General features: G+C 38.4%; 2 protein-coding genes across 2 annotated transcripts; one reads left to right on the top strand and one right to left on the bottom strand.

Annotated features, from left to right (window-relative positions):
* Positions 1-279: 279 nt before the first annotated feature.
* On the top strand, positions 280-7662 carry LOC122061266 (phospholipid-transporting ATPase 1). Its single transcript, XM_042624483.1, has 7 exons — positions 280-2383; positions 2501-2807; positions 3162-3825; positions 3928-4051; positions 5371-5590; positions 6021-6479; positions 7149-7662. Exons 1-7 carry the CDS (start codon positions 877-879, stop codon positions 7375-7377), a joined length of 3510 nt encoding a protein of 1169 aa, XP_042480417.1. The 5' UTR covers positions 280-876; the 3' UTR covers positions 7378-7662.
* Positions 7663-10063: 2401 nt separating this feature from the next.
* LOC122060442 (WUSCHEL-related homeobox 11-like) lies at positions 10064-13405 on the bottom strand. The gene is made up of 3 exons (XM_042623531.1): positions 12754-13405; positions 11876-12051; positions 10064-10456 (listed from the first exon to the last, which is right to left on the bottom strand). The coding sequence occupies exons 1-3, from the start codon at positions 13325-13327 to the stop codon at positions 10439-10441; spliced, it is 768 nt and encodes a 255-aa protein (XP_042479465.1). The 5' UTR covers positions 13328-13405; the 3' UTR covers positions 10064-10438.
* Positions 13406-13657: the final 252 nt, after the last annotated feature.

The following is a 13657-nucleotide window of genomic DNA, read 5'->3' as shown; positions in this document are numbered from 1 at the left end:
GAGGTTCGTTGAAGGTCATAATTTGAAAATGATGACGAAACACCTTAGAGAAACGTTTCAAAAATAGTATTATCCTTTTTTTTTTCTTTTTTTTTTTTTTAAATATTTCTTAGGAGTGAACGTGTCGATTGTGGAAAAATAATGTCGTCAAAGTCAAACCCAGAAATTTTAAGCGCTAACAAATTCTGACTTCGGAATTTACTTAAACCCTTTTTTTCCTGCTTCTAGATTTATAATCCTTAATCAGCAAGTAGGAAAAAGTTTAACAGATTCCTTTTCTTACTCTTCTAGAAGCCAAAACAAAGAACACCTTCCTTCCCTCCCTTTTCTCATCACTGTGGATGATTTTTTATTTTTTTTTCTAATTTATTGCTATTTGTTATTTGTTATTGCTTCCCATAATCCTCATTTCGATCCCCGCACGATTCTCCCATTTGCCTCCCGCGTTATTCTCTTCTTTGTATATTTCCATCTCTCTCTCTCTCTCAGTCGTTGACTTATCTTTACTGTTTCCAACTGTACTAAGAAGAAAAACCAGAAAGGAGGAGGCGGAGAGAAGAAAGACCCTTTTCCTTTTCTCTGTTCTGCTTCCTATTGAGTTCTGGGTTGTTTTTGTTTTTGTTAATACTCTTTTTTTGTTGCTAATTTGTAGAGGGGATTGAGTAATCAGAACTTGGGTACTTTATGAATTTAGAATTTTTAGTTCCTTTGCTGCTCAGGGGCCTCTAGTTTTCGGATCATGGCCTCTGAGCTGCTTCTATTGATCGTCTCTCCTCAACCTCCGACTTCCCTACACCGTATTCTTTCGATACCCACCTTTTCTGATCTGTCCAAAGTTTAAATTTGCAGGTTATAGCACCCATTGCAGTTTCTGTAATGGACCAGCCAAACCCAGCTGTTGATCCACAAAACCCTGGCCCTGTAACAGAGTCTTCTTCTTGGCAAAGTCTGTCTATCTTATCCAAAGACTCCAGTAGGAACTCAGCCGGAGAGGGAAGCTATGGGCGTTCAGGATCCAAGCCTGTGCGATATGGGTCGAGAGGTGCTGAATCTGAGGGGTATAGCTCGTCTCAGAAGGAGATTACAGACGAGGAGGCCAGGTTCATCCACATCAATGATCCTCAGCAGACGAACAATAAGTTTGAATTCGCAAGAAATTCGATCAAAACAAGCAAGTATTCTGTCCTGTCTTTCTTACCCCGAAACCTGTTTGAACAATTTCACCGTGTTGCCTACATATATTTTCTTGTGATTGCTATCCTCAATCAGCTCCCTCAGCTGGCTGTGTTCGGTAGAGGAGCTTCAATCATGCCATTGGCCTTTGTCCTTCTCGTTACTGCTATTAAAGATGCATATGAGGATTGGAGGAGGCACCGGTCTGATAGGATTGAGAACAACCGTTTCGCATCAGTTATGGTAAATGGGAAGTTTCAGCAAAAGAGATGGAAGGACATTCAGGTTGGAGAGATCCTCAGGGTCTACTCGAATGAGACTCTTCCCTGTGACATGGTATTGCTATCCACCAGTGATCCCACGGGTGTTGCTTACATTCAGACTCTCAATTTGGATGGAGAATCGAATTTGAAGACTCGGTATGCGAAGCAGGAGACCCTTTCGAAGATGATTGAGAAGGAAGTTATAATTGGGCAGATCAAGTGTGAGCGTCCTAATAGGAACATATATGGTTTTCTGGGAAACATGGTGATTGATGGGAAGCGGGTATCTCTTGGTCCCTCCAATATTGTTCTTCGTGGTTGTGAGATCAAGAACACAGCTTGGGTGATTGGTGTTGCAGTCTATACTGGCCGTGAAACCAAGGTGATGCTCAACAGTTCTGGTGCTCCATCAAAGAGAAGCCGTTTGGAGACCCATATGAACAGGGAGATCTTCTACCTCTCGGCCTTTCTTGTTGCCTTGTGCACAATAGTTTCTACCTGTTCTGGGGTTTGGTTGCATCGCCACCGTGATGAACTTGATTACATCCCCTATTTCAGAAAATTGCAGTTCTCCTATGGAGAACCAGATGGTGATTACAATTATAGTCATTTGGGATGGCAGGTATTCTTCATATTCCTCATGTCAGTCATTGTGTTCCAGGTCATGATCCCTATCTCACTCTACATTTCAATGGAGCTAGTCCGCCTTGGCCAGGCCTACTTTATGATTCGAGATAGAAGGATGTATGATGAGACATCAAATTCAAGGTTCCAGTGCAGGGCTTTAAATATAAATGAAGATCTAGGACAGATCAAATATGTCTTCTCAGACAAAACTGGGACACTAACTGAGAACAAGATGGAATTTCAATGTGCCAGCATAGTAGGAGTAGATTACAGTGGTGGGAGAGCTGCTCTCCCTGAGGAAAATGGATATGCTGTGCAAGGTACTGGAAATTTGTCTTATCATGTTCACTTATCCCTGCCTTTTATTTTATTTTATCTTTTTCTAATGGGGATACCCAAGTGCAAACTTTTATTTCTTTTTCTTCTTCCAAAATCAGTGGATGGGCAGGTTTTGAGGCCAAAGATGACTGTGAAGGCTGACCCAGAGCTCCAACGGCTTGTAAAAAGTAGAAAGACAACGGAGGAAGGAAAACATGCTCATGATTTCTTCCTTGCACTTGCTGCTTGCAATACAATTGTGCCTCTGGTTGTGGATACATCAGACCCTTCTGTAAAGTTAGTAGATTATCAGGGTGAGTCTCCAGATGAGCAGGCATTGGTTTATGCTGCTGCCACATACGGTTTCATGCTCATAGAACGAACCTCTGGCTACATAGTCATTGATGTTCAAGGAGAGAGGCAAAGGTAATTTCAAATTGGTCATCTTTTTATTTATTTATTTATTTTTTCTTTGGGGGGGGGGGAGTGTGTTGGTACTTATTTATCCTGTTTCTGTGTTTCTGGTATATCCCATTGTCACAGTAGCAGTAGTTTTTTGTTTGTTGCTTTGCTTTTATTGTGACTAATTATTGGTTGTGAAGGTGTAATGGTGGTGCCATAAGTATTGCATTTTGGTGTTGGTTCCAGTGGGCTGTGTAGTATTTAGTGTTGGCTGAAATATTCTCTTAACATATGAACCTCTTGTCCTGAAATGATCAATAAATTTTTTCTGAAGCCATTTATTTGTTATTGTAAATCCCCATATCATGGGCAGTGCAGGTTCGAAGTTCTTGGTATGCATGAGTTTGATAGTGATCGGAAAAGAATGTCAGTTATAGTTGGTTGCCCTGACAAGACTATGAAAGTATTTGTGAAAGGTGCTGATAATTCCATGTTTAGTGCAATTGATCGATCTCTAAATTTGGATTTGATTGGTGCAACTGAAAAGCATCTCCACACCTACTCATCGTTGGGTCTGAGAACGCTGGTTGTTGCAATGCGGGAACTGAGCGGTCTAGAATTTGAGCGATGGCATTTAGCCTATGAGAAAGCAAGTAATGCATTGAATCGTAGAGCAAGGTTACTCCGTGCTGTTGCATGTGATGTGGAAAATAATCTCCACATATTAGGAGCCTCTGGCATTGAAGATAAGCTGCAAGAAGGTGTGCCAGAAGCCATAGAATCAATGAGGCAAGCTAGGATTAAAGTGTGGGTCCTGACAGGGGACAAGCAGGAAACAGCCATATCAATTGGCTATGCCTGTAAGCTCCTAACTAATGACATGAACCAGATCATAATAAACGGTAACTCTATGCAGTCCTGTAAAAAGAGCTTGGAAGAGGGAAAGGCAATGTTATCATCTGGTGGGAAAAAAGTCCCTCTTGCTTTGATCATTGATGGTACCAGCCTTGTTTATATTCTTGACAATGAACTTGAACAACAGGTAAGCTTGTGTAAACTACAAGTTATCTACTGCACCTTCTTTTCTTTTTCTTCTCCAATTGCATTGTGTGCTGACCTGAAGTTAGTTTTTGGGTTGTTGTAGCTGTTCGAATTAGCCACTAAATGCACTGTGGTTCTCTGTTGCCGAGTGGCCCCCTTGCAAAAAGCTGGAATAGTAGCCCTCATAAAGAAAAGGACTGAAGACATGACCCTTGCTATTGGGGATGGTAAGTATTGTTCCCTTAGTGGCCCTCTCTGTGTGTGTACACATGTTTCTCGGGCAATTTCCCTTTTCATGTGTCAGTTTTGAACCCGTTTGCATGTTAATTAGAGCATAAAGCATGCAGCATCCTAATAGAAAACCTTTGAACCTTTGTCGAGAAGCTACCTAGTTGGGACAATTGAACTGCATGGAAGGTTGATGTTGGCACCATCTAGATTGGCCATTTCTCAAATTTCCTGGCCACTTCATATCTATGGCCCACAATTTATTGCACTTCTCCATTGCATTGTATGCCACCAACCTATTTAACCATTTTTGTTTCTGTTAAGTATATCAGAACTACACAAACCAGATACTAGAACCAGAGAAAGAGAGAAGAGAGAAGAGGACGAGAGATCAAGATGATGGAGGAAAGTGGTGAGATAGATAGTGATCTTATCTATCGATCCAGCCAATATATTTATATTAAACTGAAGAGGATACATAGTGGAACTAAAACTTTTAGCTACCTAAGCCTAAAGTCTAATCACAATAGGAAACTAAAGTCTAATTACAATAGGAAAGGTAAGAAGCAATAATAACATAAACTATTTAGACAAAATATAATCCCACAGTATAGAGATCCATGGGCACTCATGGAACTCCAATCAAGACACATACTAACAGTTTTAAAAAATATTTACTTTTACCAGTCAATTTGGAACTTTCTTTTCTCCCTCCCCTAGGCACACATACAAAAGGTAAACTCCAGCTTGGTGAAATGTTCAACATAGTTAGAGGATTGCAGAATCTCTCTCTCTAGGTGATCTCTTTGATTAGGTGGATCATATATTTCTTCACTCAGTGACAACTCCATTGAACTAGAGAAGGGATAATAGGTCATCAGACTAGTCAAGTTACATACATTAAATAGGGGACAATTTGGATTTGTCCGTATGTCTAGTTCTGTAGTCAACTGAAGCTGCATGCCTGCAATATATCCTGCTTTCCATTTTGTAATTAGGTAATCAAAACTTGAAACTTCCTATATGAAAATAAACAAAAAATATTGCTTTCTTTTTACATATAGCATAATGGTTTTGAGCTGAAATTCACCATAATCAACATTTGATTACTTGTAAGCTGCTAATTAAGATTCAAAATTTTGATGGTTACCTAAATTTCAGTTAGCAAAGAATTCCAGTACCCTTCCCCCTTTTCAGATAAATTTTTTTGTCAGTTCATTAAATAATCTTGATTTCTTCACTTGATGAATCACTTAGCAAACCCATGCCACATGTATATATTGACCCTCTTTGAAATTCAATTTGATGCTATAATCAGGTGCAAATGATGTTTCAATGATCCAAATGGCTGATGTGGGAATTGGCATCAGTGGTCAAGAGGGCCGGCAAGCTGTCATGTCATCAGATTTTGCAATGGGACAGTTCAGATTCTTAGTTCCACTTTTATTGGTCCACGGACATTGGAATTATCAGCGTATGGGCTACATGATATTATACAACTTCTATAGAAATGCGGTTTTTGTTCTTGTCCTGTTTTGGTGAGTATTTTCGTTTTGGTGCGCTTTTCTATAGTTCTTTCATGATTATCAGGATGGGATTTCATTGTTCTCAGAGATGCATATTCCATTATTCCGTTATTCAATTGGTTGGCCTTCTTGTCTGGGCCATGTAACCAATGGAATTTTCTTGGTTTCTTTATAATTGATCATCACAATTGAATGAACCTAACCTTCCAGTAAATCATCTAATGTTACCAGTGACAACACTAAGGTTGTAGAATCTGAATAGAGCTGCAATTTTTAGACAGATGCATCTAGTCATCACATCTTTTGGGCTTTTGGACAACAACAGAAGCCATGGGGATCGTTATTCATAATGAAGAGAGTGATTTTTGTGTTACATTTATGATTATGCTTTTATGCTTCAAATATATAATAGCAGCTGACAGATTTTACCCTTTTGTCTCAGGTATGTGCTTTACACTGCCTACACGTTATCCACTGCAATCAATGAATGGAGTAGTGTGTTGTATTCAATTATCTATACTTCCGTGCCAACAATTGTTGTTGGGATTCTTGACAAAGACTTGGGTAGGAAGACCCTGATGAAATATCCTGAACTATATGGACCTGGCCAGAGAGAAGAGTGCTACAATCAGAGATTGTTCTGGGTTACAATGGTGGATACTTTGTGGCAAAGCGCTGCAGTTTTCTATGTTCCTTTCCTCGCTTATAGACACAGCACTGTAGATGGGTCTAGTATAGGAGATCTATGGACCATTTCAGTAGTGATTCTAGTTAATATCCACCTAGCCATGGATGTAATACGGTGGTCATGGATTACTCATTCTGCCATATGGGGATCTATACTTGCGACGTGCATTTGTGTCATCATCATCGATGCTATTCCTGATTTGCCGGGTTATTGGTAATCTCTCTCTCTCAGACACACAAAAAAAAAATCATTAAATGTTAAAAGTTATTCTTATGTACATCTAATTTCTTGCATTATTGTTCAAGATATTTTTCATAGAGCTCATTGGGGAAGCTTTTTTAAATTTTAATCTGCAGTTGTACGTTATGGTCCTCAATATAGTAATTCCTGCAATATGGTGCCCTGCCTAGTTTGGCTCACATTGAAGTCCTTACTGTCATAATTGACAGACACCTCCTTCAGTATCTGCAATGATACTGGTATTCCTAATTAGCATTCTAATGGAAAGTAGATAACATGAATCCACAGTGAAAAATTCTTCCTTTTTTTTTCTTTTGGGCGCTTACAACTCTCCCCCTCTCACTCCATCCTCTCTAAACCCAACAGAATTCCCCAAGGGGAAGCTAGGATTGATTATGAGACCTGTGACAACAGCCACGGTCCTTACCCGTGTGCAAGACTGGCGTAACTTCAAATATTCATGGTTTTCAAAATCCTAGAGTTGGAAAATATTTACTGGTCTTTATCATACGATTTACATGTTCTGCACTTCTGCTATACATGTACATGCATTCACTCATGGATTATTTGATTTTTTTTTTCTTTGTAAATAATTTCATATCCTTTATTAAAGTGCTCATGTGGACCTAATTTTTTTTGCAGGGCCATCTTCCATATCGCAAAGAATGGAGTGTTTTGGTGTTGTTTAATTGCAAGTTTGGTAGCAGCTTTAGTTCCTCGTTTTGTTGTAAAGGTTTTTAGTCAATATTTAAGTCCAAGTGATACTCAGATTGCAAGAGAAGCTGAGAAGTTTGGGAATACAAGGGAGTTTATGAGAGCAGAAGTTGTAATGAACCCAATACAGGACCCTCCACAGGAAATGCCAAGGTGATTTTGTACCTATGCATTTCCCCTTTTATATATTCTTTTGTTCCTTTTATATTCTTTGGGCTGCGTCAGCTGTGCATCGATCGTGGTCACCATTTACAGGTTTGCTTCTATCCGAAGGATAGATTTTGAGATATTTTTGCGTTATGTATCTTAATATTATTAATTTTTTGAAAAATCTTGTTGTAACCAAAGTTAGTGAAAAAGAAGTTGATGTAACTAAATTTTGTGGAAAACTTTCCTGTCCCTTGATGCTGTTTAGAGAGTTTAATCTGAAAGCTTCTGTCAAGGTCTGTACCTTCTGTGCTTTAGTGTGTACCCATATAGTGGATTCTAAGGTACAGCTTTCTTTTGAAGCATGCTGAACGGTTATATTGGATATCTTCTGGGCTGGATATCTACAAATATGTAGCAAAACCCTATACAGGTAATTTACCGAAATATTCATATACCCTTAAAAAAAAATTCCTTGGGGACTGCAAACCTTCCGCATTGACCCGCCAGTTCATCAAGGCCTTGAGGTCGAGGCACAACCCCTGTTTTCTTAGCCCATGATAGATTTGTAAATTCTGCAAGAAAAGAAGTTTATGTCCCATGGGCTTGCATAATCGTTGTCTGCTCTTATTAAATTGGTGGCCCAACTTGGGTACCCATTTTTGTAGACATAGAAGCCCAATATATAGCCTGGCCCAACATGCCTTTTTTTTTTTCCCTTTACACTGTTCCAATACTTGATACCTGATACTGAATCAGTCAGGTATTAGATCGGTCTCAACCGATACTAATACAATACAGAAGATACGGATGATTTAATACCAATATTGATACCAATACCAATACCAATACCGATAGCAAAGAAGGTCCACAAGCATAGTTTCAATGATCCTTATATTATGTGGGCTGACCGAATCCTTTGTGCCCTGAACCTAATGTATGGATTATAACAATGAGTTGCAAAAATGCCGAAACAATCCGGAAGATTGAGGTCTTATCCATTTCTCCCCCTCCCTTTCGTTCTTGATTTCTTCTGTCTCCCTCAACAGAATGCCCTAATCTATTGAGATTTAGGACACTTAGAATATCTCCCTAAATGCCCAACATATATATTCTGATTTTAAGTAAGGGAGAGAGAGAGAGAGATTTGTATAGGAAAACAAAACATAAGAAGATGTTTTGAATCTTTAAAATTCTTTTAAACAAACAATAACGCTAGATAAATCAAATTAAATCAAAGAAATCACAAAAGAACACACCAATTTTAATGTGAAAAAAAACCTTCTTAATGAAAGTAAAAAACCATGAGACTCTAGCCTGGAAAAAAATCTCCACTCTGATAATAATAGAATATAATCCTCTTAACTAATGTTAGAGGCTGCCAAGCAACAAGAGAAAAATCCTTTTGGATATATAACAAGATAATTCTCATCAAACAATGTGGATTGACAAGAAAACTATATTCTCACCTCGAATACTTGACTCGACAAATACAAGAAGAGCGATAATAATACATATTTTTCTTTTCTTGACAAAGAGGATTGTTGATTAACGTCTTTTTATGACTTTCTACCCAAAATAGATCTAATATTAGTCCTCATGTAGCATTAGAGTATTCAAACCATCTAATGGAGGAGACAAGAGTTACATACTGTACCACAATTGCAGTATCTCCCAGGGAATTAACTCTTCCTAATATAACAGCCCTGGGGGAATCATTTGGACATTTTTTTTTTTTTTAAAATATTAATATTATATATCATATATTTTAAATTATATTAAATTTGTATTAATTTTAAATTGGAATGTCTAAATTCTTGACAAATCAATTTGATGCTGAGTGAGATATCTCTATCGAATATCAAATTGAATTCGGATGATTGAATATGAAATCAACTATCGTTGTACCCTCTCTATATATCTCTAGTTCTTCTTTTTTCGATTCATTGTGTCATACAAGCTCAAGTTTGGAACCTTCGATCTCAAGATTGAAAACATTATCAACACACCATTGAAGCGACGAAGAGACTTTTCCAAATGGAAAAATTGTGTCGCATCAAACCCACGTTCACCGAGAGATCTCGAGTTTGGGAATCATGGTTGTTATTCCTTCCTCTCCTCTCCTCTCCCCATCAAGGTATCAATTAAAAAGAAAAAAAATAATAATCATACATAGATTGGAGTTTTAAATGATTATGATGAGGTGGGTTCTGTATGATAGAGTTTAAAGTAGCTCACAGATGCTACTCATGAATGTAGAATGCCAAAAAAGAATAAATTAATAGTTTAATATTGGTAGAGAGCGGCAGGTTTTAATGGGCAGAGGAATTGAAGCAATTAAAATTTTTAATTTTTAAATTTCATGCCAACCAATGAAAGTTGTCGACTTCAATTCACATGATCCTTTCTAAATAGCTGTGCACCCTTGCGTTGGAATAAACTATCACAAACATCCGTCTCCTTTGGATTGGGCATAAGGACCGGTGCTGAAGCCAACTTGCCTTTTCTCTCCATCGGTTTTAGAGACACCCAATACCCCCCAAAACCCATTAATACTAATGGTGTTCAAAGGTGCTTTGCTTGATCATGAACTTCATCAACTCCAAGGGATTCATAACTAGACATCTTTAATTTTCTATTGCAATAAAGTAAAATAGAAAGAGAAGAAGAACTAAAAGTACTGAAAATTAAGGGTTTTTCTTTAGTTCCCAAGAAACAAACACAGTTACACAGTACCATGCCATGCCATGACATTACATATCAAAATACGTAAAACCCATAAGAAGAAGATCTCTTAGATTTTCATTTAACCCTCATTGCTGGCTGCTAGTACAAGATTTCAGTCTCCTCATGTGGATTCTATATTTAGTCATCTTATTACTTAATCTGACAATCAGATGGATAACAAAAAGGAAGGAGAAAGGTGAAGCAAATTAAGAGCAAAACAAAATGGAAATGAGAGAGGCAGGTTGGCTTCCTTGGCATATATCAGAATCATATACACTTCTAAAGAGTCTTGAATTCGCATTGAGAAAGCTCCCATTTTGGTTGCTGCAACTTGAGCTTCTATTTTAAATGGTTCTTGAGACCTGTAATCCATATATTAATTTATAAAATAATAGAGAGAGAGAGAGAGAGTCAATCTCCTTATATCAATTTCAAAATGGAAAAAAGATAAGGGATCGATATGGGTTAATAAGTTAAAATCTGTGGTCCAGCATTCCTTTCCATATCTATTTTAATATCAAATCCTATCTAGGCTTACATTTTATTGGCTACTAAACTCTTGCAACTCAAGCTAGCAGGACCACAAGCAGGACCACAAGCACGTACACTAAGAAATGATGAGCTACATATGACACATGTCAATGATTGAAGTAAGACAAATGTTGCCTTTGGAGTCAGTACCTAAAATGGAAAAATTATAAGCTCCTATATACGGTTAGAGAGAGAGAGAGAGAGAGAGAGAGAGAGAGGTAACCTTATATTAAGCAATTAATAAGCATTAAGGAGGCTGAGACTAAGAAACTTAGTTCAATGGACGCCCAATGATTATAATCAAAACAAAACTAGGGCTCCAGAGAAGCGAATGACCCATATCAGAATAATGAGAAAAAGAAAAAGGTTAAGGGGAAAAATAATTATAATGCATCCTTCCAAACGAAACCTTAGAACCTTAAATGCATGTCTCATCAATGGCTTGGTGCAAAAGCAGTTACGTGTAAGTAGATGGTCAAATCATAAGAAAGAAGAGTGATAGTGTGGCAACAGGTGGCCATGGGATTTGCCATTTGTAGTCAAGATCCAAGGAAAACACAGCAATAACTCTCACAATTCCCATCAGTTTCTCGCATGAATTCGCTTTTTAGCTGGAAACCCATTTCGAGACGTTTATCTCCTATTACTACTATACTTCCTAGTTCCTACCCATTTTATCAAAAAGGGTCTTTCCCCTTCCACACACACACACACACAGGGAGAGAGAGAGAGAGAGAGAGAGAGAGAGAGAGAGAGAGAGAGAGAGAGAGAGAGAGAGGGTTTGGGGAATAAGAAAAAAGTGATCAGATTCAGACTTGGCGGAATTGTTTGAAATCTAAGGAAATTCCAGATCAACTACATGCATGACACGTCGTATGGAAAACAAAAGGGTCTCTTATGTTTATGTCCTCCTGAAACAGACTAGTAGTAGTGGGCATGCAATGGAATCCACCTTCCAAACATTGGGCAGTGGGAGGGGAGGAAAGGGCTCAGAGCTTTCAGGGATTCCCCAAGCAAATTGCTGAGACGAAACAAATAAATCCATTAACACTACTGGGTTTGGATTCTTTCTTACTCTACTCATACCTTATATCTCTTACCATTCTATACTTGGATTTGATCATCCATCCCTTTTCACTTTTGAACAACCCAGTCGGTCACACAAAGGGAGAGAGAGAGAGAGAGAGAGAGAGAGAGAGAGAGTCCTGGCCAAGAAAAGTGGGAAAAGATGTGCAGTGATCAAATCTTACCAGGAAATAGCTTTCACCAGGCTGCAAGCTCTGCAATGAAATTCCAAATTCATTGAAAGGAACAGGGACGCCGGAGGAGTGAACTAACAATACATCTTGGCCAAACATAGCTTTCAAGTCAAGTGGTCCTCTTGGAACCTCAGTTGGAATCCCATTGATGAACACTGTTATGAACTCTGCAATCATGTCAGAAGTCAATAAAGAAAAAATCATCTTCTTTTGGAATCTTTTGCATACTAAAAGTAAACCATGAACTTCAAATTAAGAAGAAATGATATAAATTGCAAATTGTCAATTCCCCTTCCAAAAAAAACAAAAAAAAAAAAAAAAAAATTTGAAAAAGATGATGTGAACAGTAGTATAATAGAGGGATGCTGTGTACATTTATGAGGAACTTGAAAGCATGTCAGAAAGACAAAAATAAGTACAGTAGAGAGAGAAGTAATGTAGGAATTAGACTTACTGGAGACACCGGGATCCTAGTCAAAGCCAAAGATCAGAGACTCTACTTAAGTTAGACGATTGGTTTCCATGAATTTAACCAACCATCAGTAAGGAATTAGTAACAAGACCAGTGCATTGCCCAAATCTTGCAGGTAAAGAAGCCCATTCTTTTTCTTCTTCTTTTTTTTTCTTTTTTTGGGGAAGGTGGGGGGGGGAGAGCAGGGGAAAAAGACAATGGAATCTTTTACAGGAAAGAAAGACACTCCACAATGAATCAAATGGGTTTTGCAGAAATATCAGTAAAACACTATTAAAAATCTGAATCAAATGCGATTTGGGTCTTAACCCTAAATACCCACTTCTTCCCAGAGGTAATTAGAAATCATATATATTAAAAATAGAAGTATATGAATCTTGGATGATGGAGGAATTACCAGATTGATACTGCAAATGGGAGGTATCAGATGGGCACAAGATGGAAGTAACAGCGGTGCTTTGCTCTATCTCTGGAAGACCCATTTGATGAGAGAAGGAAAAGAGATCATCAATACCATCATCCCCACCTCCACATGATGAAGAAGAAGAACCAGCAAAAGAAGAAGGATGAGTTGTATGAGATACAGAGAAGGAAGAAGTAGTAGTAGGAAAACATGCAGCAGCAGAGGAAGTGGGTAGCTCATATTGAATTGCACCAGAGGTATTAGCTCCAATTGGAATTCTGGTATTATCACCGGCAAGCTCAGCTTGCATCTGCCGTTGACGGCGGCGAGACCTCGATCGACGGTTTTGGAACCAATAGAAGACATTAGCATCCCCAACAGTACCGAATTTCTCAAGCAACTTCCTTATTCTCACAGTCTCATCCTTAGGAGGGTTAACCATCCCACTATTGAAGATGGACTCAAGTATGAGGATCTGCTCAGGCTTAGGAGTCCACCTTGACCTCACTGGTTCACTTCTTTCAGAAGCATGGCTTGGACTGTTGGTGTCTGGGCCCCTTTCTTCCATTACTACTGAAAGTAAGGAAAAACTGCTGGTAGCTCCTTTGGGAAGGCAAAGTCAATAAACAAAGGGAAATAGAACCGACAGTAGAGTTCATCAAAAACCTGACCAAGGTGTAGGGTATTTAAAGGCATATATATAGAGTTGGAAGGAATGTCCAGTAACTTTGCCAGTGGAATAACCGTACAATATTACCCTCATTTTTTACCCCTAGACATGGTGGATTTTACCAAAACACCCTCTTGTTTGATGGGAATTGACTGGATTTTTTAGTTGGTATTAAGGTGTAGTAAGAATGTTCTATCTAGGGTTAAAATGGGCATTGAGTTGCCACTT

The sequence above is a fragment of the Macadamia integrifolia genome, chromosome 14, assembly GCF_013358625.1.
Source record: "Macadamia integrifolia cultivar HAES 741 chromosome 14, SCU_Mint_v3, whole genome shotgun sequence".
NCBI classification, from domain to species: domain Eukaryota; kingdom Viridiplantae; phylum Streptophyta; class Magnoliopsida; order Proteales; family Proteaceae; genus Macadamia; species Macadamia integrifolia.
Note: the sequence above shows the minus strand (reverse complement) of the source record. Positions and strands in the feature narration are given on the sequence as shown.

Bases quoted from the DNA above. Each gene is read 5' to 3' on its own strand.
- LOC122061266 (XM_042624483.1), top strand. From the start codon at position 877: ATGGACCAGCCAAACCCAGCTGTTGATCCACAAAACCCTGGCCCTGTA. The intron at 3,826-3,927 runs GTAAGCTTGTGT...GGGTTGTTGTAG, and splicing joins ACAATGAACTTGAACAACAG to CTGTTCGAATTAGCCACTAA. The intron at 5,591-6,020 runs GTGAGTATTTTC...CTTTTGTCTCAG, and splicing joins TTTGTTCTTGTCCTGTTTTG to GTATGTGCTTTACACTGCCT.
- LOC122060442 (XM_042623531.1), bottom strand. From the start codon at position 13,327: ATGGAAGAAAGGGGCCCAGACACCAACAGTCCAAGCCATGCTTCTGAA. The intron at 12,052-12,753 runs GTAATTCCTCCA...ACATGATTGCAG, and splicing joins CCATTTGCAGTATCAATCTG to AGTTCATAACAGTGTTCATC.